This window comes from Stomoxys calcitrans, chromosome 4 (assembly GCF_963082655.1).
Source record: "Stomoxys calcitrans chromosome 4, idStoCalc2.1, whole genome shotgun sequence".
NCBI lineage: Eukaryota > Metazoa > Arthropoda > Insecta > Diptera > Muscidae > Stomoxys > Stomoxys calcitrans.
Genome location: NC_081555.1, coordinates 161,354,101 through 161,380,247, shown reverse-complemented (window position 1 = coordinate 161,380,247; position 26,147 = coordinate 161,354,101). Strand labels below are relative to the sequence as shown.

The 26,147-nt window shown below is 38.7% G+C and overlaps 2 protein-coding genes across 2 annotated transcripts; one reads left to right on the top strand and one right to left on the bottom strand.

Moving 5' to 3' along the window:
• The first annotated feature begins 12,743 nt into the window (after positions 1–12,743).
• On the top strand, positions 12,744–18,590 carry LOC106085496 (squamous cell carcinoma antigen recognized by T-cells 3). The gene is made up of 10 exons (XM_013249768.2): positions 12,744–12,871; positions 12,942–13,330; positions 13,407–13,582; positions 13,660–14,643; positions 14,707–14,791; positions 14,859–15,378; positions 15,443–15,554; positions 17,803–17,923; positions 17,995–18,097; positions 18,159–18,590. The coding sequence occupies exons 1-10, from the start codon at positions 12,815–12,817 to the stop codon at positions 18,423–18,425; spliced, it is 2,814 nt and encodes a 937-aa protein (XP_013105222.2). The 5' UTR covers positions 12,744–12,814; the 3' UTR covers positions 18,426–18,590.
• A 141-nt stretch (positions 18,591–18,731) lies between these two features.
• Positions 18,732–24,790, bottom strand: LOC106085480 (heat shock protein DDB_G0288861). The gene is made up of 3 exons (XM_013249744.2): positions 24,543–24,790; positions 21,834–23,982; positions 18,732–19,130 (listed from the first exon to the last, which is right to left on the bottom strand). Exon 2 carries the CDS (start codon positions 23,944–23,946, stop codon positions 21,865–21,867), a length of 2,082 nt encoding a protein of 693 aa, XP_013105198.2. The 5' UTR covers positions 23,947–23,982; positions 24,543–24,790; the 3' UTR covers positions 18,732–19,130; positions 21,834–21,864.
• Positions 24,791–26,147: the final 1,357 nt, after the last annotated feature.

Sequence of the window (26,147 nt, the reverse complement as noted above, 5' to 3'; positions counted from 1 at the left end):
AGGGGTTTAGGGGTTGGGGCGGCCCGATGGATATTTAGACTCAAATTTTAATATCATATTCGTATTCTACTCTCTTGTACCTTTCATTTGATACCCATATTGTCCCGATCGGTCCACTTTTGATTTTAGGTAACGGGGTGGGTCCGCCCCCTTCCGAAATCAACAAATCATTAAGCCTATTTCTCCTTCCCGACCATATACGCAATCTACTCCCGAATACCTTTCATTTGAGTACCATATTGTCATGATCGTCAAAAAAATCAATTTTAAGGGGTTTTGGGGTTGGGGCGACCCCCAGTTACTTGTATTAAATTTTTAATATAAAATTCGTACTCTACTCCTGAATACCTTTCATTTGAGTCCCATATTGTTCCGATCGATCCACTTCAGTACTTTTGGGGAAAGGGGGAGGGTCCGCCCCCCTTTCGATACCAAAAAATTATATAACCTATGTTTCCTTCCAGACCAATCTACACAATCTGTGAAAATTTCAAGGTCATAGGTTCTGCCGTTTTTATGTCTATACAGAACAAACAAACAAACCGACAAACAAATTGACTTTTATAGCCACCACTATTGGATGAGGGTATACTAATCTAGTCATTCCGTTTGTAACACCTCCAAATATTCGTCTAAGACCCCACAAAGTATATATATTCTTGATCGTCTCGACGTTCAGAGTCGATCTAGCCATGTCTGTCCGTCTGTCTGTCGAAATCACGATAGCGGTCGAACGCATAAAGCTATCCGCTTGAAATTTTACACAGATACTTAATATTGTTATAGGGCTACCCGGTAGCCGAGTAGTGGGTTCGATTCCCGCCAGAAGCCTTGGTATGTTGCTACTGTGGTATCACAATGGACTTAAAATTGTCCAAGTGAGTCTGTAAAGGACTGCCACTCTTACCTAACCTAACCTAATATTGATATGGGTCATTGGCGATTGCAAATGGGCCATATTGGTTCAGATTTAGATATATCTCCCATATAAACCGATCTCACGATTTGACTTCTTGAGCCCCTGGAAGCCGATTTGGCTGAAATTTTGCAAATAGTGTTTTGTTATAACTTTCAACAATTGAGTTATATACGGTAAAAATCAGTCTATAACATGATATAGCTCCGATGTAAACCGGTCTCTCGATCATGTTGTTCGGTTCCTAGAAGCTTTAATTTTTGCTGGTTTGACAAAAGTTTGGTATGTAGAATAAAATTATGCCCTTCAACTAAATGTTTACCTCCTAGACAGAATGAGGTCCAAGTAGCAGTGACCCGACTTAACAACAACAAGGCAGCAGGAGCCGACGGGTTACCCGCTAAACTATTTAAGACCGGAGGCGACACGCTGATAAGCTGATGTCAGAAGACATCAGCTTATCTGCGCAATCTGGCTAGAAGAATGCATACCCAATGATTGGAACCTCAGCATACAATGTCCCGTACACAAGAAAGGTGACAAGACGGAATGTGCCAACTGCAGAGGAATAAGTCTCTTTCCCATCACATACAAGATACTCTCGAGCGTACTGTGTGAAAGATTAAAACCTAAAGTCAATGAGATAATTGGGCCCTATCAATGCGGCTTTAGACCTGGTAAATACACCCTAGACCGGATCTGCACATTTCGCCAAATCCTGGAAAAGATCCGAGAAGGACAAATCAACACCTACCATCTCTTTGTTGACTACAAAGCCGCCTTCGATACTCCTTTACGTTCAAAGGTATTTCAAGCCATATCTGAGTTTGGTATCCCTGCAAAATTAATAAGACTCTGCAGGATGACACGCGTTCCTCAGTAAGAATAGGAAAGAATCTCTGAACCATTTAATACCAAATGAGGTTTCAGACAAGGAGACAGCCTATCGTGTGATCTCTTTAATATCCTGCTGGAGAAGATTATACGAGATGCAGATGAATCGATATGGCACACTAATCACAAGAGAACACATGCTACTCGGCTTTGCCGACGACATCGATACCATGGGTCTGTCACCGGAAGTAGTAACTGCAGCCCTTGTGCATCGAAAGAGAGTCAGTGAAAATGGGTCTGACAGTAAATGGAGATAGGACGAAATGGATGGTTTCAACTCCCAAAAAACCTTGCACAACCGAGCAGATAAAGAAAATGGAGAAAGTTGGGAACCACAACTTTGAGACAGTCGGTAACTTTATCTACCTCGGCACCGCCGTAACCGAAACGAATGACACCAGTTTTGAGATTAAGCGAAGAATAATACTGGCAAACAGATGCTACTTTGGACTAAGAAAGCTGTTTAGAAACAAGGTCACCTCTCGACAGACGAAGATTACACTTTACAAGACACTGATACTACCCGTGCTGTTATATGGTTCTGAAGCATGGGTACTTGTGAAAACAGATGAGGCAGTGCTGGAGTATTTGAGAGAAAGATCATATATGGACCAGTTTGCATTAATGGAGAATATAGGCGACGTATGAACCACGAGCTGTATGACGACGATAGCATAGTTACACGCATCAAAATACAATGGCTGCGTTGGCTAGGTCATGTTGTCAGAATGGATGAAGAAGCTCCAGCAAAGAAGTCTTTCGAAGGCAAACGCGGTGGTAGATGCAAACCGAGAAGCCCGATGGAAAGATCAAGTGGTGGAAGACATCTCGAAACTTGGTGTCAACGATTTTAGAATGAGCGCAGAAGATCGAGGCGCTTGGAACGCTATTCTACGTTCGGCTAGTGGAACAAATATTCTGTCATAGCCAATTAAATTAAGTAATATAAGGGGATTTCGTCGAAATTAGATTTCCACAGCAGAGTTTGTGGAAATTTGATTTTCCTAAAACATGTCATTATGCTTCGATTTGGTTTTCAAAAAAATTTAGTCGAAATTAGCTTTTTTTGAAAACTTCATCAAAAATTTCTTTCTAAAAAAAATTAAGATGAAATTTTATTTCCACAAAAAAAATTTAAAACTCTATTTCCATTTAAAATTTGGCTATCATTTGTTTTTATACCCACCACCGAAGGATGGGGGTATATTCATTTTGTCATTCCGTTTGCAACACATAGAAATATCCATTTCCGAGCCTATAAAGTATATATTCTTTATCAGCGTAAAAATCTAAGACGATTTAGACATGTCCGTCCGTCTATCAGTTGAAATCACGCTACAGTCTTCAAAAATAGAGATATTAAGCTGAAACTTTGCACAGATTCTTTTTTTGTCCATAAGCAGATTAAGCTCGCAGATGGGCTATATCGGACTATATCTTGATAAGCCCCCATATAGACCGATACGCCGATTTAGGGTCTTAAGCCAATAAAAGCCACATATTCAATCTTATTTTGCTGAAATTTGGGACAATGAGTTGAGTTAGGCCCTTCGACATCCTTCGTCAATTTGGCTCAGATCGGTTCAGATTGGGATATAGCTGCCATATAGACCGATCCTCCGATTAAGGGTCTTAGGTCCATAAAAGGCACATTTATTATCCGATTTTGCTGAAATTTGGGACAGAGAGTTGTGTTAGCCCCATCGACATCCTTCGTCAATTTGGCTCAGATCGGTCCAGATTTGGATATAGCTGCTATATAGACCGATCCTCCGATTTAGGGTCTTAGGCCCACAAAAGCCACATTTATTATCCGATTTAGTTGAAATTTGAGACGATGCGTTGTGTTAGACCCATCGACATCCTTCGTCAATTTGGCTCCGATAGGTCCAGATTTGGATATAGCTGCTATATAGACCGATCCTCCGATTAAGGGTCTTAGGTCCATAAAAGGCACATTTATTATCCGATTTTGCTGAAATTTGGGACAGAGAGTTGTGTTAGCCCCATCGACATCCTTCGTCAATTTGGCTCAGATCGGTCCAGATTTGGATATAGCTGCTATATAGACCGATCCTCCGATTAAGGGTCTTAGGTCCATAAAAGCCACATTTATTATCCGATTTTGCTGAAATTTGGGACAGTGAGTTGTGTTAGCCCCATCGACAGCCTTCTTTAATTTGGCCCTGATCAGTCCAGATTTAGATATAGCTGTTATATAGACCGATCTCTCGATTTAAGGTCTTGGGCCCGTAAAAGTCAAATTTATTGTCTGATTTCGTCGAAATTTGGGACAGTGAGTTGTGTTAGACTCTTAAACATTCTTTTTCATTTTGGCTCAGATCGGTCAAGATTTGGATATAGCTGCCATATAGACCGATCTCTCGGTTTTAGGTTTTGGGGCCATAAAAAGCGCATTTATTGTCCGATGTCGCTGAAATTTGAGGCAGTGAAATGTGTTAGGCACTTCGACGTCCTTCTTCAATTTGGCCCAGATCGGTCCACATTTGAATATTGCTGCCATATAGACTGATCTCTCGATTTAAGGTTTTGGGTCCATAAAAGGCGCATTTATTGTCCGATTTCACCAAAATTTTTTTGCAACTTGGCCCAAATCGGTCCAGATTTGGATATAGCTGCCATGTAGATCGATATCTCGATTAAAAGTCTTGACCTCATAAAACTATGCTACTATGGGGCATAAGGTATGCATTTTTCACCGGATTTTGACGAAAGGTGGTTTACGTATAAACCCGAGGTGGTGAGTATGTGGAGGTGGCCCGGCCGAACTTAACGCCCTTTTACTTGTTTTTCTTTGACTAGCTCTGGCGGCAACAGTTCTGTAGAGAATTTGTACACCAACTTAAAATGGAATTCACGCATGCACTGGACATTTGTCCTTTTTTGTTCCGAGTCTTCGATTCCAGGGGTTTGGAAAATGTCTTGAAGGACTTGTTAATAGAAAATTTGGTAGAAAAATGATTTTCTTAGATTAGTTCGTCGAAATTTGAGTTCGAATGGTTGTTTAACATACTGTAAAGGATATCACGAAATGGTGTTAATATGATATCTTAACTCATCCGATAACAGTTTGGTAACAAAGACATTTCTCATGCATCTAAAATCCACTGCCACACCCCTCCAAATAATCTGCCTGTGATCCACTGCCTGTTGTTGCGGTACTTATAGCCCAAGTGTCACTTGCACAAAAAAAAAAAGAAAAAACATTGACAACAACACCAATAATAATGGCAATAATAATAATAATGTTATATAATATGATTATGTAAAACAACAGCGGATAAATGGATGTACAAAAGAGTTGGGCGGAAGTAACCGCCCGCAATTGTAACGGAAATTCAAGTCTTAGCCACGCATACTGCCAAACCGGTGTGGCTAATGAAGGGAACCAAGGACGTTGGTCGCTCGTTGCTCCGCTCTCTAAGCCGGAAATGGGCTGATAGCAAGCGATTGGGACCATTCGAACAGCTTATCTCGCTTCCAGGGCCATCAGCCAAGCAAACAGATCCAGTGTCACACAGCTAACGTGAAAAAGCATCACGTGCCTAGAGCATCCAAAGTCACGTGGCGGCACGTGTCATCTCCAAGATAAATCGTAAAAGGACGTTGTTGTTGGGTGGTGTGTGCATGTGTGTGTCTGTGTGCATATTTTGGTGACATGGAAAACTGAGACTTCAATTGTGGGATGGGTTGGGGAGCTTATCCATGATTCAGCAGCAGTATGGCCGTGATTTCGAAACGTGTGTGTGCGAATGATGCACGACTTCACTTGTTATCTTGATTTTGCCAATGGGTGATAACTCCCAACTTGTGGCAATAGCCAAAAAAACCCATGGAGCAAACTGTTTGATGGCTTCTTTATTTCCATTCTCCATAGTCGAATGCTGTTGCTGTCACAGCCCACGAACAAAACATCTTAATTCAGGCATTGTTTTGTTTAAACGCAGCCACTCTGCCTGCTTGGCTCAGACACACTTTCTGGTATTGGCGGCATGTGGTCACACTTCTGCTTTTGACAAGTGGGTGTCACCATCTGTGGGAATTTCCTGCATTTCCGACTCCATTCATTGCATTGCATTTGATTGTGAGGTAATTGTTGTAATTGACATCAAACAGATTTCCTTCGAATTCATTTGATTTGATTTGCCAGGATAATTGCAATGAAGAGCCGATATACTTAGAAAGGAAAATGGGTGAAATGGTATACAGTAGAAAATATGGAAATAGACATTTTCACCAAATACATAAACTTGAAAATTTAAAAAAAAAATATATTTTTTAAAATCTTGGTTTGGAAAAAATTTCAAATTTCAAGGAAATTTTTTACGAAAATCATTTTGTTTTATTAAAACTTTTTATTTACATCAAATTTCGCATAAAACTTATGTATAACAAGTAAGAGCGTGCTAAGTTCGGCCGGGCCGAATTTTATATACCCTCCACCATGGATCGCATTTGTCGAGTTCTTTTCCCGGCATCTCTTCTTAGGCAAAAAAGGATTTAAGAAAAGTTTTGCTCTGCTATTAGAGCGATGTCAAGATATGATCCGGTTTGTACCACAATTATATTATATGTTGTAGACCTGTGTAAAATGTTGGCCAATTCGAATTAGAATTCCGCCTTTTGGGGGGCTCAAGAAGTAAAATAGAGAGATCAATTTATATGGAAGCTGTATCGGGCTATAGACCGATTCAGACCATAATAAATACGTATGTTGATGGTCATGAGAGAATACGTCGTACAAAATTTCATTCCAATCGGATAAGAATTGCGCCCTCTAGAGGCCCAAGAAGTCAAGACCCAAGGTCGGTTTATATGGCAGCTATATCAGGTTATGAACCGATTTGAACCATACTTGGCATAGTCGTTGGATATCATAACAAAACACGTCGTGCAAAATTTCATTCCAATCGGAGAAGAATTGCGCACTCCAGAGGCTCAAGAAGTCAAGACCCAGGATCGGTTTATATGACAGCTATATCAGGTTATGGACCGGTTAGAACCATACTTGGCACAGTTGTTGGATATCATAAAAAAACATGTCGTGCAAAATTTCATTCCAATCGGATAAGAATTGCTCACTCTAGAGGGTCAAGAAGTCAAGACCCAAGATCGGTTTATATGGCAGCTATATCAGGTTATGGACCGGTTAGAATCATACTTGGCACAGTTGTTGGATATCATAACAAAACACGTCGTGCAAAATTTCATTCCAATCGGATAAGAATTGCGCACTCTAGAGGCTCAAGAAGTCAAGACCCAAGATCGGTTTATATGGCAGCTATATCAAAACATGGACCAATATGGCCCATTTACAATATCAACCGACCTACACTAATAAGAAGTATTTTGTGCCAAATTTCAAGCGGCTAGGTTTACTCCTTCGGAAGTTAGCGTGCTTTCGACAGACAGACCGACGGACGGACGGACAAGGCTAGATCGACGAGATTTTGTGTGCTTTCTTACAATAACCTAAAACAAAAATTCAGTATCCAAATCTTGGATGGGGTACCTAGGGGGGACCGCCCCATCCCCAAACCTACCAAATAGATATATATACACCAATCACGACAATATGGGACGCAAATGAAAGGTATTTAGGATAAGAAAACGTATCTGATATCCAATTGTCGGACCGAGTGTTTGGGGGACCACCCCAACCCCCAAAACATCCATAAATCGGGCATATTTACTGACCATGGCAATATGGGACTCAAATTAAAGGTATTTGGGAGAAGAATGCAAATCTGACGGCGAAATGTGAGACCAAGTTTCAGGGGTCCACCCCTTCCCCAAAACAGCCCCCAAACAGCACTTATTTACTGACCATGGCAATATGGGGCTTAAATTAAAGCTACAATATTTGTGGGGCCGCCCCTCCTCAAAAACATGCTCCAAAGAGTACAAATTTACGACCATTCCAATATGTGGCTCAAATGAAAGGTCCTTGGGAGTTAAGCCCAACCAATATCAATATTCGGGAAGACGTTTCTATGGGGCCACCAACCCCCAAAACACCACCCAAATAGGAAGTATTTGCTGACCTGACTGAACATGGGGCTCAAATAAGAGATATTTTAGAGTAGGACACGAATTTGATATAAATTTTTACAGAGTGTTCGGCCCATCCCCCAAACCGGTCATGTTTGCCGACTATGCAAAAATATGAGGCTCAAATAAAAGGTATTTGGGAGTAGACCAAGAATCTGATATGAACTTTCGGAACCAACTGTCTAGGGGACGTCCCAACACCATAAAAACTCACAAGACAATTTGGGTCTTCAAGACAGTAGAGCTCGATACTGATAGCGTTTAGGGTCCATACCCCAAACCGAATGAAAACTATTACTCCCCAAGCACGAAATTGATATCCACTTTCGGGACCAATTTTCTGGGGGTCTACCCCTTTCCAAAAATACACCACAAACAACAATTATTTACTGACCATCACAATATGGGACTCAGAGAAAGGTATTTGAGACAATGTGGGACCATGTTTTTAGGGCACCGCCCCTTATTGAAAACCACGTTTTGCACGGTGAATGAGGATGCCCCCACTAGGATTACGATATTTCCATTGCATCCCCTGATCTCCTGAGTGACGTGTCCTGGCAAGCCCTCATTTCTTTGGGATCAGACCACCTCCCCATAATTCTCACCATTTCATAAACTTCATAAACTCTGAGCGCCAGACGTTTATCTATCAGAAGAAGGCCGATTGGGCCGGCTTCAGAGAGTACACCAATCGCCGCTTCAGTGAACTGACAACCAGCTCGAAAGTGCTAGTTGCCAAGAGGAAATTACGTGACTTCATTAAAGCAGCAGCCGCTCGCTTTATACCAGCCGGTTGAATACCCCAAGTGCGGCACAATTTCCCGGCGCAGGCAGTGGTACTCTCAGAGGAGCATGATGAGATTCGTTGCACGGACCCAACTAACCCCAGAACCAGCGAGCTGAATCTGGAAATAAACAGAGTAGTCAACGAACACAAGCGCAATTTCTGGCTAGAACATTTGGAGTAATGTAACTTAGATACCAGTTTAGGCAAACTGTGGTCTACTGTTAAGTCGCTCTCGAACCCAGGTAGACGGGATGACAGGACCTCAGTCACTTCTGGCGAAGTAACCGTGACTGATCCGAAGAGATGCACCACGTTGTTCAACCGTCAATTTATTGTGCATCCCGAGAGTAACAAGGCAAAGAGGAGAGCCATTCGCCGTATTCGTGGTCTCAGAGCCGATGGAGAGGCATCACAATTTATCGTGGGCAAAGTTACGAATGTCATACGTGGCGCCAAATCATCCAAGGCGTTGGGCCCCGACGGAATCTCTGCACTGATGCTGAAGAATCTGGATCTAACTGGAGTTGACCTGTTTTTGAGCACTCCAATAGTGTTCTATGTCTGTAAGATGGACCCAAGTTTGGGGGAGTCGTACAGACCAATCTCTCTTCTCTCTCCAGTACCCAAGAAGCTTGAGGGACTATTGCTCTAGAGCCTCGTAGGAGAATTTCCATTCGCCGGGCATAACCATGGATTTCGAAGCAATCCCATGGCAGCTGGATGTATGTACCTGATTGACATGATGGAGTACTTCATCGACAAGGGCTGGCGCCTCAGTATATAACATACTGTGCCTCCAGTCTTAAATAGGTTAGCCGTAAACTATCGGCTCCTGCTGCCTTGTTGTACGTGAGACGGGTTATTTCTACTTAGACATCATAGTGACCATGATTAGGGATTAATTCTGTGGTATCCTCTATCGGATACCAGCTACTGGGAAAAACTTTTCTTTCTATATCCTAGCACACTGTTACCAAGTTTCCTTATTTGTCTCTGCAGGAAGATATGCTTGTACCAAAGCCATCGGTATGATGTTGAATTTTGCGTTGATGCATAAGCCTCATCATCCTTTCGTCTACGATCTCGAATAGCTCAGTCGGAAACCCATTGCCCCTTCTCCCTTGTTGTTCTTCAGTGCTACGTAGAACTCATAATTTGAACTAAGCGGTATTCATTCTATAACATATCAGAGACTGGTTCTGTGGTATCCTCGTCGCCCCCACTATCGTTTACCAGAAGCTGGGATAAAGGTTTTTCCCTAATCCTAGGCACAATATCTGTATCTGCCGCCAGATTTCCTTCTTTGTCTTTGCAGGAGGACATGCTTGTACCAAAGCCTTAGGTTTGATGTTTTGATCTTTGGTAGAATTTTCGAACTTCACTCTGATATCTGACTTTCTCGATTCACCCAAACTCACATCTCTTAACTGTTGTCTTCTAGAATTTCCAAACTTCATTCTGGCTATCTCCTTTCGCTCACACTAACGTCTTTTAATTGCCTTCTTCTATTCATTCCTATAGGCAGATTGCGCAGATGAGTATTTAAACTCCTCATCAGCGTCTCGTTTCGGATTTTAAATAGTTCAGCCGGCAACACATCGACTCCTGCAGCCTTGTTGTTCTTTAGCCGGTTTACTGCTTTGTAGACCTCAATCTAACTTGGCGGTATCCATTTAATATTATCATCAAGGATTGGTTCTGAGGTAACCTTTTCTCCTTCATTGGATACCAGCATCTGGGAAAAAGGCTTAATTTTGGATCAAAGTACCCTCCCTTTCTATATTGGTATTTAAGTAAAAAATGTGAGGTAGATTTTAATAATATGTTGCGCCAATCAGTGGAGACTACCGTGGCGCAGATATTACCAAGTCCACTCATGACGCCTGGGTTCAAATCACGAAGTGACATCAGAAAAAATCTCAGTGGACGTTATCTCCTTACAAATGCTGTCGCTAAGAGGCACGCCGTTTTGACTGGAACTGAGGCCTGCATGTGCTAAAACTTGAATAGGACTGCACGCATTGGTATGAGAGGGTTATTCCCTGTTCCTTAAAGGTAAAAGAAATCTTAATGGGGAAAATATGTAAAAATATGTTGGGCCAGCGTTCATTTGTCCTCCAATAATCCTTCCTTATTATCTTTAGTCGGATCGTCCTTGTCTGCGGCTAATATCTCATCCACCGGAGTAAATATGGAGACAAGGTGTTTCAGTCTCCTACTAACCACAAATCCACAGCCAAATTCAAGTCTTATATCATGGCATTTGGTATTATTGCGACGCCTCTGCTGGCCATCCATTGCACTTTCTATAAGGCGGTAAGGCCTTGCTCTTTTCAAATTCCTCCATCAGTGCGTATACTTCACCGAACTTCATTAAACGGGTGTTAAAGGCTGCTCTCAACATAGGCCTGATCTGTCAATTTACCATCCATCCTATATGAAGATTTAATAAATCCCTTTCAGCGCAAACAATAGATGTAAACCTAAAATAATTGTCAACTATATAAAGTAACCACATCACCCTGTGCTATAATATTACTACAGAGTCACCCAGTTTGCAAATGTGATTTAGCAAAGACACAAACTAATTTGGCACCGAAAAAGAAAATCGAAAACAGTTGATTATTGCTATCGAAAAAAATTGATGTGGAGTAGAGCTGGCAAACGATAATCGCAACATTCAATATTTTCTATAGTTTTAATAATAAATATCGATACTATCGTTAATTTCCTATCACCTATAGTTCAAACGAAAATGAGAAATTAAAATCAGGACGAAAACCTAACCTAATAAAGTCAGTTGGAAATCATGAGAGAAATCATTATACAAAATGTTAGTTTTATCGAATGAAAATTGCGCCCTCTATGGACACAATGGAACATAAAGAATACATGCAGTTTCGGATTGCTTATTTTTGTTTAGTTTTGCAAAAAATTTAACTTTTGCGATAGTGTCCATCGGAAAAATAGCAATTGATATTCTTTCAAAATATTAAATATCGATAGTGTTATAAACATATTGCCAGCTCTAATGTGAAGTCCGGTAAAATGTTCACACGAAATTTGTTGAAGGCATACACATGGCAACAAAATTAAAATTTTTTGTGCACAAACAAATGCATTTGTGATGCAAAACACGTTATCACTCAGTAAAGTAAAGGTAAAGCAAAAACGAGGGTGTTTGACAAGTCTAGATGTCGTAAGATAAGCTCCCTCCGAAGGCTGTGTTCTGTCTAATAAAAATCTATAAGGGTCTTAAGAGGCTATTACACGGCATGTGGTTTACTAATGTACTGTCAAGACTTTCCTTATGTACGTCAAATACATGCCGCTTTAATCGGTATGTTTTCTCTCATATGTTTTGAAATTTGTTTAACGACATGTGCCTACATTTATGTTCGATTAAATAAAAGCTCGCTTTAATCAAATGAATTACATATTTATTTCAAAATCTATTTTTCATATTAAATTTTTCGCATACATCACACGATGTGTACAACATTCAGAGTTGCCATATTTGTAAAAACATAGCATAAAAACATAAAACATAGAATACATATCATGTTATACCATCCTTAGGGTTAATTCTATTCTGCGCAAATTTTTAATTGTTCCGCGAGCGGTATTTAACAGCAATTAAATAAATAAAAGCTCGCTTTAATCGAATGAATTGCATATTTATTCCAAAATCTGTTTTTCATATTACATTTTTCGCGCACGATGTGTACAACTTTCAGAGTTGCCATATTTATACCAATTGTACCACCTATAGGGTTGATTCTATTCTGCTCAAATTTTTCATTGTTCCGCGAGCGGTATTTAACAGCGATTAAATATTTTTGTTTCCATACCAAAACACGTTAGTTGCACTTATTGTGCTGTAATTAGTCGTTTTTATTTGCACATAACTTTGTTTCATGTTGCATGCAGCTATTAAAACACATTTTCATTCGTAGTTGCAAGAAAAATTCTCGAAGCGAAAACTTTGCCAGAGGTGCATACTGCGCTTTACAAGCAATAATCGATATTCGATTTTTTTAGCCACCAAAAGTCGACTTCGACAAAGTCGATTAATCGATTAGTCGAAACCTCTTTAGAACAGGATAAACCAAACAACCTCTTTGGAACAGGGTAGATTTGGGATGGACATCACTGAAACGAACACTAAAATCCTTGAGGAGGAAATCGATGAGGCCGAGGTAAGATAATGGCAAACTGACCATCACTTAAATCACACTAATACTCCTATGAAACCCAACAATTTTTTAGGAAGAGGCGCTACTCAAATCTGATGATGAAAACGATGGAGCCAAGACAAATATTTCACTTTCAGTGCTACGGCCACCTTCTGTGGTAGAGTTAATGGAAGATAATTCGCTTTTGAATGGCCCAATTCCTATAGAATTGGGAAATGGCGATGATGAAGATATGTCGCTAGATAAAGAAATAGCGGGAGCTGATGTGATTGATGGTGGGGTCATTGATGATAGTGAGGACAGTGACCTTAATAAAGATGACGAAGATGATGATGATGACGAAGACGATGAAGAGGAAGATGAAGAAATTAAATCTCTCAAGGAATTCCAGGCAATACTGCAAGAGTTGGCAAGCAATCAATATGCCTACGATAAATATGTGCGGCTATGTGAATTGTCACAGTAAGTAGAAGTACTGGAGAATGTTGACGATATGGTCATGTGGACTTAAATAACGTTTTTGTTTTTTTACTTTTAGCACCACTGGTGATTTGGACAATATAAGGAGAGCCTATAAAATGTTTTCCAATGTGTATCCCTTAACTCCGGAATTATGGCAGCGCTATATAGGCGTAGAACAAACCTTGGCCCAATCTGAGAGCGAAATACAACAAGTCAAAGATATATTCCGAAAAGCTTTGGCAGATTATTACTGTAAGTTGGGACAAACTCATATGCTAAGGTATTATCTTTTAAAAATCTTTGCATGACTTTTTTGTTTTTATTTACAGCTTGTGACCTGGCTTTAGCATATGCCAGCTTTGCAAATCGTTGCGCAGATGCTACTGAAGTTTGGCGAGAAATTTTAGGCACCTACGGTTTGAGCTGTTACAATGGCCAACAGTTTTTTAGGCTATATAGAAAACAATTTTCCAGTGAACAAAATCTCGAGGAATATATTAACAGTTTTATTAGCGAGTTGCGCTATCCCTTGTATCACATGGAAGAGACCTATATTGAATTTAAAGTCTACTATGAGAAAAATAAGGAGGCTCTCTCCGCAATGGAAATCAATTGGGAAGACATTGATGTCAAATATTTCAAAGCCAAGGAGCATTTGAAAAAAATACTACCCTACGAAGAGAAATTACAAACTTTGCCTGCAAACTCTTACCGTGAGAGAGGAGAGGTTTACTTTGACTATATCAAAGACTCGGATAAGTATTTGGATGAAAATGTCCTGCAGACCATTTACGAACGTATGGTAGCCGAGTGTTGCTTAAATGCCGACTGCTGGTTAAAGTACATCAATTTCATTGATTATCGTGATGAATTTGGTCGTCCTAAGGATCTGCAACGATTGCCGTTGTTCGAACAAACGCCGGATGACATTTGCCAGAGGGCTTTGCGAAATTGTACCTGGTCTGCAGAGTTGTATATAAAACGTATGCAAATTTTGGAAAAATTGGATAGGCCCAAGACTGTTGTACAGGAGGTATTGGAAAGCGCAGCAGCGGCAGGCTTTCAGACGCCGGAGCCCGCAGTGGCAGTTTGGCTAGAATATTTGACATATTTAAGACGCCACACCGACTGGTCGGATGCGGATGAATGTGATATTGTAAGGAAGAACTTTAATTTGGCATGGACTATATTGGGTCAACAATGGGGAGTATTGGCCGATTGTAATTGTGAGATTTTACAATTTTGGGGTCGCTTGGAATATGGACCACTGCAAGATCCCAAGAAGGGTAAAGAACTGTGGACAACCGTTATGGGTAAGAGAAATTTGAAATGTTGTTAACAAAAAACAAAACTCATAAATTATTTCTTATGTGCAGAGAGTGCGGAAAATTCCACAAAATCCGGTCTATGGATAGAATATGTTTTATTGGAAATGAGAAGAGACTTGGAGTCCACTAGAAAGTAGGTTATCACCTTTTACAAGAAAAATATTTGTTTTCTAATTTTTTTGTTTTTTTATTGTATGTAGGCTATTTAGCAAAGCTTTAAACACTCCAGGCTTGGACAATCCCTTGGTGATAGCTTCAGCCTGGGAAAGATTTGAACGCTGCAATGGCACAGTGAAATCACTCAATAATTGTCTAAAAGAGTGCAATAGATTTAAGCTAAACTACCATCAGAGTTCGTATAACCAAAAACCTGTAAAAAACGCAACTAAAGGTACTAAACGAAAATCTTCATCAACTCAAAACGATGTCAGCGCTCCTCCTCCTCCTCCCAAACAAACAAAATTAGTGGAAGACAAAGAAAAGCCCAAGGCTCATAGCTCAGCTAAAAAGGAAAACCAAACTGCTTTTAAGGAACACGAGAATCAGGAAATCGATTTATCCAAAGACCATCTGCGTATATTTCTATCGAATTTAGACTACAATCTAGCAGAGGATGAAATTCGCAAATCACTGCCAGAGTTGAATATTGTCAATGTAGAATTAATACGTTCAGGCAATGGTCGAAGTCGTGGCTTTGGTTATGCAGAATTGGCCAGTGAGGTAAGGTAATTTGAAGGTTTGTTTAGGCAGCAGCTAAAAATTGAAATTTTTTTATGAATACTAGGCGGATGTGGAAAAAGCGTTAGCAATGGATCGCAAGGACTTAAGTGGTCGACCTGTGTTTATATCCAGCGTCCTAAGGGATAAAGAGCAAAGGCAGAAATTCAAGTACTCAGGTAAGCTATTGTAGAATCTAATAATTTTTTTTTATAAAATTTCTGATTTTTTTTTTTTCAAAATGTTCAAAAAAAAAACAATTTTGACGAAATTTTTTATGAACATCTAATTTTGACAAAATTATCCATGACAATCAAATTTCGATGAAAATGTCTTTAAAAATCAGTTTTCGAAAATATCTCCATATAAACGAAAAACAATTTTAACGAAATTTGCTATGAAAATCTATTTAAATTAAATTTTCTATAAAAATCAAATTTTCTATAAAAATTAAATTTAACAAAATTTTCTGTGAAATTTAATTTCGGAAAATTTTTTTCTAAAAATCGATTTCAACAAAATTTTTCCAAAAATTTCATTTCAACGAAGAGTTTTATAAAAAATTAAAATTTAAATGAATTTTTCTATGAAAATCAATTTTCCGGATATTGTCCGGCTGCAGACCGTAAGATTCTCTGTTTTTATAAAGTAACATTGAAACAACCTAGAGACCTTAATCTGATACCACGGGAGTCAGGATCTCCTGGCACTTCGGTTCCAGCCTGACTATGGTCAGGCGCCAGTTGGGATCAACGTGGTGGTTTATACCTTAAATCGCAGGAAGAGCATTTCAATGTTCGGTGTGGTGTTGCATCTAGTCAACCGGGTGCCTAAACCCATAGATCGGAAGTAGTGATCGGCTCCTTAACAAGGAGGATATCACGCCCAAAAAACGTAATATCGAATTGGTACTCATGCTGGTTTCGGTTATGTATGGGGGTTTTGGTAGACGCATTATATTCACCCGGGGTTAAGAGCCCTGCAGGATTAAGCCATCACGGCAGATGCGTGCTTAAAATACCCTTTGGAGTTGCCCGTTGTTGTAGCAGTGTATTGTACACTGAGGCGGCAGCCCTTAAAAATTAAAGACTCCCTCGGACCAATCCGGTACGTACAACCGGCTGCCATGGGATTGTGGAATTGTCCGCCTTTACCCTTGCTGGGCTGGGGTACTAGCCACAGCAAGTTCGATTTCTTCTCTGCGTCCGGATAAATCCTTTCTGGTCTTTGAATCATCCTCCAATTGCACTTAATGAGCTCCTCCCTTACTTGGCGGCAGGTATGCGGAGTAAGAGCGGAGCTTAGCCAGGAATCCCTATATCGATCCCTGTAAATAAACCCGACTTAAACGTGGATCATTTCAAAACTGGGCCCCATTCTTATCAGCTATGCAGCAAAAGGAGACGACTGCTTATATTGTAGGTCCTTAGTATCGTCAGCGGCCATTTATGCTCCTCCTCCCAAACCCTCCACTAGTAGTGCAGCTATTAATCCCAAAATGTAGGGACTAGCACCAAAACGCAACAAAACGCTCGGATTTTTTTTTTCCGGTGATTAGCCACAGTCAACTAAAGTAGTCCTCATTTTCGCTTGATCGTCTTTTAGTGAAGTAGGACAGATTTGGCCACATAAAGATTATGCAGTACACGTAGTGGTTGATTTTCCTCACTGTCGGCCTCTAATTAGTCTAAGTCAAGACTAATCCACAAATTTCAGCAGCAAGACTTCTCATCCCTGATGCAAATGCAAATGCAAATTTGCCCACGAACATTTTTTGGAAAGAAATTTTTAAATCGAAGTGGTCATACGCGGGTTGCTATAATTAATCGCAATGATGTCCGTCATAGGCGGACATGCCAACCATAGCGCAGAGGATCAAATTCCGGCATGAACATCAGAAACATCTGCGGTGGTAATATCCTTACTAATACTGGCTATATTTGTGAGGTATCCTGCCATGTTAAAACTTCTCTACCAAGTGGTATCGCTATGCGTCACGCCGTTAGGGGTCGGCATAGAAAATAGACAGATGCGGATCGTACTTAGCAAAGATTTTGGAGGCTATACTAAAAGTCATCAAGCAAAATTTCAGCCAACTCGGCCCTTTAGAGGCTTAAGAAGTATAATCTGGAGATGGGTTTATATGGGAGCTATATCTAAACATGTACCAATTTGACCAAAAATAAGTGTGCTGTATGTTTCAAAATAAAGGTGATAGGAAATCAAAGAAAATATCGATATTTATTTAAAAATAATTTCGAAAATATCGAATGTTGCGATTACCGATAGTTTGCCAGCTCTAATGAGAGAAGCATCCCCTGTTTTTTTAATGAAATGTTTGAAATGGAAAAAAAAACCTTTTTCATTCTCCTGTATATGGGCCATTTTAATGATTTTTGCATTATGATATTTTTTCTTTTCTTTTAGCCGAAATGGAACTTCAAAAACTTTTTGTAAAAAGTTTGCCAACTGATGCAACTCAAGCAGAAGTGGAAGAATTATTCAAACCATTTGGACCATTAAAGGATGTTAGATTGGTGTACCATAAGTAAGTGTTAAGTTTTTCAAACACAGTCAATCAATGCTAGTCTTCAAAATTTTATTTCTTTTTCATTATAGATCTGGTAAATTCAAACAAATTGCCTATGTGGAATATCAGAAGGAGTCATCCGCTGGCAAAGCAGTTTTAGCTTTAAATGGCAAAGACTTAAGAGGACATTCGGTTAGTAAAATGCAGACACTTAGAGTTAAAAAAAAACTCACACAAAATTTTTACCTTACAGATATCTGTGGCCATTTCTGCTCCTCCTCCCAAACCCTCCACTAGTGGTGCAGCTATTAATCCCAAAATGTTGGGACTAGCACCAAAACGCAACAAAGTTTTCGAACAGAAACCTCGTATGTCGCTCATACCCATGGCTGTGCGTAAAAATTTGACAAATAATTCGGTGGTATCTGCCAAATCTGCGTCATTAACGCCGCCAACAGCTTCCGGCACATCTGAGGCACCCAAAAGCAATGCTGATTTTCGTAAACTGTTACAAAAATAATTTTCTAATCTTCTGTGTTTAATTTAATATTTATGTATGTAAAAACAAAATTCATATACAAAGAAAAAGTTCTTAAATCCTACGATATTTCGGATATGGAAATATTTATTAAGATATAATTTTCGCCACAACCCCCCCAATAAACATTGAACATTTATTTATATTTTGGAAAAGAAACGTGTTTTCTTTTTACCATAGTGAGTTGTAACAGAAGGCTTGATTTGCATGTGATTTTGATGAAGAGTCCATGTAGGCTGCAAAAAAGTGAGCACCTGTCAACAGGATCCCATAGAAAGGGCAAAGGTATAATGTACAATAAATTCAATATTTATTTTAAAACATAAAAATTACACATTGCTTATTAACTAGAGATTCTACGACTATTTATAATTATTTAATACATGGAAATGTACACATGTATGCATGTATCATGAAAATATTCGAATAATGGATGATCTTTGCATTGCATTTGTTTGTAAATGTATAAATGAAATAACAATTCAGACAACAGACTTTAATGGAAAGTTAAGCCAGTTGCTGCTTTCCAATTTTGAAATTCCTTACAATGAATTGTAATCAAAAGGGACAATGTGTCTTGTTTGGGCATGCGATGAGAAATATATCAAAATAATTGCAGTTTTTACATTTGTGATCTTTGCAAGGGAGTTTCCAGTAATGTTGCTTCTTTTGTCTCATGCGGAATACCTAAAAATAAAAATAAAATTTTTAGCATTTTAAATTTGTTATATATGTGGTCATCAAATACAAATGTTTAACTTAATTTACTACTTCAAAGAGAGTAGAGTTATTTGGCCAAGAGAGAATTATTAAAAAAAAGAGACACCGACATCTATCTAACCGTATGAAGAGGCTTTGACAAACTGTTCATCAGAGCTAACGAGAGTGAACCCCGCCTGAGATATTAAAAAAATCTGCTCAGTTATAAGGATCTCAAATAGCCTGGGCCGAATTACCGCATACGTGATAGAGTGCGCTTTCGTATCGAATGAAATTTCAACTCGTATTTAATGGAAGTTATGCTACTTGTATATTCATTTTTATGTTAAAGCTTTTATGAATAATGATCGATATAAAACACTCGCGTTATTAAATTTCTATAAATAATGATCGATTTAAACAATCGCGTTTCTAAATTTCAAAAATTCCCGTTCAATAAAGAGATACATAATTCACAATAGAGATACTTCGAACGATTTTACTCGTTCACGTATGTGGTAATGCGGCCCCACCATAATACGGTTCAATGCAATAGAACAAAAAATAGAAAGGAAAACAATGCACTAGGCAAAACACTCATCGACTAAGCCTAGACCAGTCAGCCATCACAGGGCTACAGTAAGGCTGGTAAATTTTTTTTGTAGACAAAGCAGTTATTGTTATCACTAGCACAAATTTGTATGAAAATTACATATCTATCCAAGGGAACAAAGTTCTGGATAAACTACCAGTGCAGGGGCCAAATTACCTCATACGTGATCGAGTTTTCTCGCATTTAATGGATGTTAGACTACTTGCATATGCATTTTTATGTCGAATTTTTGAAGAATTATAATCGATTTAAACATTTGCAATCTTAAATTGCAAAAATCTTCGTTCAATAAAGAAATGCATAATTCACAATAGAGAAATTTCAAACTTTTCTCGTTCACGTTGCAATAATCCGGCCTCATGCTTATGTAGAACATTTGTCGTCAGGATTGCCATATGTTGGCCACCCGCAGAAATTCTCTATTGTGATTAAATAGCATGCGCTCTTATCTAAAAAAAAAAAATTTTAAATTTTAAAAAAAATCTAATGCATGTCCGGATTCTAATGACTTGGAGGCCTCAAATTTGGAAAATATTGATTTTGAATAATTCGGGATAAACTTTCCAAATTTGATATCTCCAAACCAGTGAAAAGTGACAACTCAGCACAAAATAGCTTATTCCGTGAGATGGAAGTGTACTCACGATAATAAGACTGGTGAAGAGGATTTAAATTTGACTACCACCTCCACGAGGTAATTCCTTGGTAACGGCAACGATAGCAATAACAATTTCGTAAATTTTCCAAATAGGGGTCACAATTTTAAAGATTTCGTGGGACCTTCCCGGGTCAAAATTAAATTTTTGGCAAAGTACCCCGTAAAATACAGTTTTACCGTTTTTGTTCTTCTTATTGCTTTCTTTGCTTTAAAATCCTTTCACTCAACTATATTCGAAAGTACGCGGCGATTTTTTTTTTGCACAGGCACAAGCCTGACTGCATTTGTATTTACCTCCATTTTTCTAACATCAAGAATTATTGATTTGTGGAGATCTCAACAATGGTGAACGCTACAAACACCAAGGTTGCCAGCCATAATCGATCAGTAAATTTTCGTACGTGTCACACGTTGTGTACAAATCTCAGAGTTACGACTCTCACGTACTCTCCCACTCTCTTCTGCTGGCAAATAAAAAACGCGAACGCCTTCCAGTCACAATTTGTGCAAATTTGCACGAATGCGCAAGATATATTCATTTACCACTACCTGTACCACTACCTATACCACACTCAATAATTCTTGATGTTAGAAAATGGAGGTCAATACAGTTGCACAACAACAAATTATTGAGTGCACTATCTGTCAAAATCAGTGATTAGTGCAACTGGGATTTTGTGTTTGTTACTAGTTCGCGCCATTTTTCGTTGTCTGTGTGTTATGGTTCTTAACTATAATACATACAACCAAAACTCGTTGAAAGATAGTGCACTTCACGAGAAAAAATTATACTCAGCAGCCATGCGAATACGCTTATAATGTGGCACTTACGTTTGCCAAAACGAAATGCCATGATATGTTTTTCACAAATAAGTTCGGCCACTTGCAGAAATACATCTATTGTGAATGATAAGACACAATTAAAACCAATTATTCATACAATTGCGTACACAAATCCTAATAAATTTAGCGGTCGATTATAGTTGAGTTACCAACTATAGTTGAGTTATCAATATATATATAGTTGAGTTATAAATTCTACAAATATTTACGCTTTTTCACGTATTGTTTTGACAAGTTGGCAAATGGCGTTACCACCTGATGGCAAAAAAACAGACGATGGGTATTTGTTGACGTTTTTATTTTTGCGCTCCACGGTTTGTCTATTTATTTCAACGTAGAAACCTTTATCAATGAATGTATGCTTAAAAGGGGTGGTCAATTTTTTACAATGGTGCTGATGAAGAGTTTCACCAGCTCGGAAACATCTAGTAAAGATGTGATAACTGTGCCAGTTTTTCTTTTAAGAAATCTCTTTGAAAAAATCGACTCTCAGATTTCCTCTGCGTGGACAATTAGCTAGTCTCTCGTTGGTATAAGAAATGGTTATTTAAATTTGTTTGGAATTTCAACAACTTACCTTAAAACTTGAAATTTGTTGTATTATCTTCTCACAGCTTAGGATATTTAACCGAAATATAATTAATGCCAAATCGTATTTTATCGCCTGCTTTCTTAATTAAAACTGCACTAGCCGGTGAAATTTCAAGATGAATTTTCATATCACCCTCATAGATATATGAACGTATGCAGGACCAATTCTCGGACATAAGTTTTTTATTTTGTTTCTTTAACAATTTTAGAATATCCTCTTTCTCTAACAGCGGTGGTGGTATGGTCAACCATATAATTTGTCGATGTAGCTCGCTTAAAGCAGGTACTATGGAAATTTGTTCAGCCATAGGGCCCATATCAAATATTGAGTCTTCCAAAAAATTCACGGCCTTTTTGTTATCACACTCAATGGATAGAAAACCATTTTGCCATTCAAAGCCATTGTAAGCCATAAAAATATCATCCAAGGATTTGTTATTGATTTCCTTAATTAGAGATTCTAAAAGTCGTTCATGTATGACCGACCATTGGGCGGGATTAAGTTTTCCCAAGGGATCTATTCGATCTACAATATGGACTTTTATTTTGGGTTTTGAAGATGTTTTAGATTTATCATTGGCTTGAGTTTGACTGATGGTGCTGGTGCTGCTGGTACCGGATGCAGGCATGGCTTTCGTATTAACATATGGGGGTGCTTGTGGATTGTTATTGCTGTAGTGCGCTGCTGGGTTGAAGTTACCGGTTTGCTGTTGTACATTAGAATCATAGGCATTCATTGGGTTCCCGCCCCAGTATGCTGGCCATTGATTATTCATGGTATAGTCGGTTGGTTGAGTCGTATTAGAAGAATAAAAATCTGTAAAAGTTTGTGATATATTGAAGGAGTTTTGTGTGGATTGCTGTTGTTGTTGTTGCTGGTGCATTGCGTAATTGTAAGGTGGTACCCTGTAGTCCTGAATTGACATGGGAAACTGATGCTGATTCTGTTGCTGTGGCATATAGAATTGCTGGACTGGAGTATTTGTCATTTGCCAGTTATTCATATTTGAGGCTGGCTGTTGAGCGTGGGGGTTCTGCATATTTGAAAACTGATATGCTGGTGGTTGCATAGGTGTCGACTTCTGGATATTTTGTGGTTTGCCAGCTTCCGTATTCTTAGCTACTCTGGTCTTTGAAACTAAAACCTCAATTTGTTTTTCCCTAACACTTGGACTTATAGTTTCTGTCGTTGTAATATTGTTTGCAACAACCCCCTCGCTGCCGCAGACGTCTGAGGTCAACTTTGTATTTTCGGATTTTTTAAGATTTGGAGACTTATCGTGCATTACACCTGGATGCTTTTGCTCAAAGTTTGCAATATATCTTAGAACACTATCAATACTACTCTTATTCGCTTCATTCTTTTTGTAAGCATCATCCATTTCGTGTATTTGTTCACAGTACTTGCAATATCTTTGGTACCATCTCTCATCATCTTTCAATTTCTGATAGTTTATGGGTCTGTTTGCTTGTGAAGAGTTTGGAGGGGCGTATTTTGGTGCAGTCGATGATGAAGGCGCAGGTGTAGATACATTTGAAGCGATTTGTGTGGAATATTTTGTTGTTTCGTTTTTATTGTTTATGGACTGGGGTGGGTTGGATTTTGTCAAGGCGGCTGGATTAGGGACGAGATTCGAAATAGGCTGTTTAGATTGATCTTTATTCTCAATTAAGTCCGCCAAGGGCCTGATACGCAGAGCCATTGGTTGTTTGGCAGGAGGTTCTTCATCTTCAGAGGATATAACCAGCACTTCTTGCTTGCCATTTCTATCCACCCGATCTGATGCATGAGCGGGTCTACTGCGATTTTTGAAGTTTGGGGATATTTCAAGCATTCTATCTGGATAATCACGTTCAAACTGCTTAATATATGCCAAACGCTGTTCCTTAATTTTTAAGACATTAAAAGTAATTTTTGTTGGAGCCTTTGTTTCATTTATACATTTACAATAGGAACGGTATTTTTCAAAACGTTGTTCGAATTCTTTTTGGTTTGTGGGCTTTAGTTGTCCTTTAGACCCAATACCGCCGTTAGCGAAATTGTTTGAATTTTGATGGTTTACAAAATTGTCCAATTCAATGTCGTCAGAAAAATCCATTATTAAGTTCCCCTTTAAATAGTTTGGCGGATGAACCTGAAAACAGAGAAAAACTGAGTTAATGCGAAAAAAAAGTGTGTTGCAATAAATAAAAAGCCTAAATTTGATTGGCCTTCAATTCCTACGTGTAGGAGCCTTAATAGAGAGATTGGCTCATATTACATTTTGCTGCTGCTGCCCAAGTCTAGATACTCTGACTAGGCCTTACAGTTGAAAAAAAAAGACTCTTTTGGGAATGTGGTTGGTTTGCACACGAACAGGTCATAGGCGGGAATGCTAATCACGGTGGCAATTGCAGTGATATACAATCAGCTTTTCGAGCACAATAACACCTACGGTGGCCTCCAATGTGGTGGCTTTGGTTAAAACCTAAAACCTGCTAAATAATGTTATGTTATTATTTATTAGCTCATTTAGCTAAATCGATGTCCTCCCACCAGTATTATCTCTTAACCGCTTACCGACATGCTTAACATGAGCATATCAAAATTGGTTTTTCAATTACCACTTTTTGGAAAAGCCTTATATTTGGGCTCGAACTGCAGGATACCTTCATTTCTGTATGGGCAATTATGTTATTGCATAGCGTATCTCACCTTTGTGCAAAAACTCCTGGCCAAATATTGGAGTTCAAATGTCTCTTTTGCTAGGCAACACCAGAACTGCCGCTCGTTTTGTTATATCCAAAGCCTTATGACTGCGTAAGGCCTAAGCCTTGTTGACCCATTAGCAATGTATATTGTATTTGCAATTATTTATTTATTTTCCTCGTTAATCGGTTTAAATTCTAAAATAAAAGTCCACATGCTATTTATTTATCTCTCAATTAACATCCTTTCGGGTTTGTGTTGTTTTCATCAACAATTCACAATAACGTGGCGCAGACCTTAATGTTTGCTTCGGCATAAACGTATGGCAAATTAAAGCCCAATCGTGAGACGCCGAATTCAAAATTGCAAATCCTTAAGGCCAAAAAGAATGAGCGTTGAGCTTTGTTTTTGAGCGTTACGTTTTTGCTACTCTGAACACAAATCCCATAAAAGCAACAAGCTAAATGTTAACCCCGTTTACACTGCTCTTTAAATCCGGATTTAATAGCTCGATCATCTGTTTCCCTTCATAAAATCAGCTGACGAGAGCCTTTAATCCGGATTTAATGAGCAGTGTAAACCCAGACAAATTTAACAGGTAGGAGCAGTTGGCCAACAACAAAAAATCGAGTGCACTATCTGTCAAAATCAGTGATTAGTCCAACTCTAATTTTGAGTATGTTTCTAGCTGGTGCCATTTTTCTTTGCTTGTGTGAGCTGTGGTTCTTAACTATAAAGCACACACACAGCCGAAATCTCGTTGACAGATAATGTACTCCGTGAGAAAAAAATTTTACTCAGCTGTTTTATGAATTTTAAGCTTTGACGAGTGATCTCGATCGTCATTTTGTGTTGCCATAAGTAAGGAAGTGGTTTTAGTCGTCAAAGTTGAAAATTGTTTAACTTTTTAGCGTTGCTCATGGCTGAATTATTCAAAGGTTATCTCATTTGTACAGCAACATAAAAACCATATGGTAAAATTACCATCTTGTCATCAAGCTGATCGACGTTTTGCCAACACACTCAAAAAAAGTTGTGTGCATGAGCGTATACGTGTTCAGGAAGTGTGCGTACATGAGCAGAGAATGTGAGAGATGGAAGACAGATTTAACTTAACAATGTTAAGCTAAACGATCAGTCGGCATGACATTTTTTTGAATTTTCGACATTAAGCTTGTCAAACATGTTATTGTTTATGTTTTTCTTACTTGCTTGCAATGTCAGTTTGTTAATATCAATACACAAAGTTGAAATAAAAAGAAAAAATAATGCGAGGATGTGCTTGAACTTTGTAAAAGAAAAATATTTTTACTGACATTTGGTAACATTCACAATAGGTAGATTTTGCCAATCTTAATGATGTTCATGAGGTCTACTCACTTTCAACCCTATTCTGAATAATAATTTCCTGGGAGTTTATTCCTTACTCCCTTTTCTCCTATTCTGAATAATAATTTACTGGGAGTTTGTTCCCTACTCCCTTTTCCCTTATTCTAAACAAACTTCGAAAAAGGAAAATATCTCCCAGGGAATAAAGTAGCTGTTCTGAATCGAAATAAGGGGGAGAATGAGACGATAAAACTTGGGAGAAATTTTTCCCAATTTTTCAAA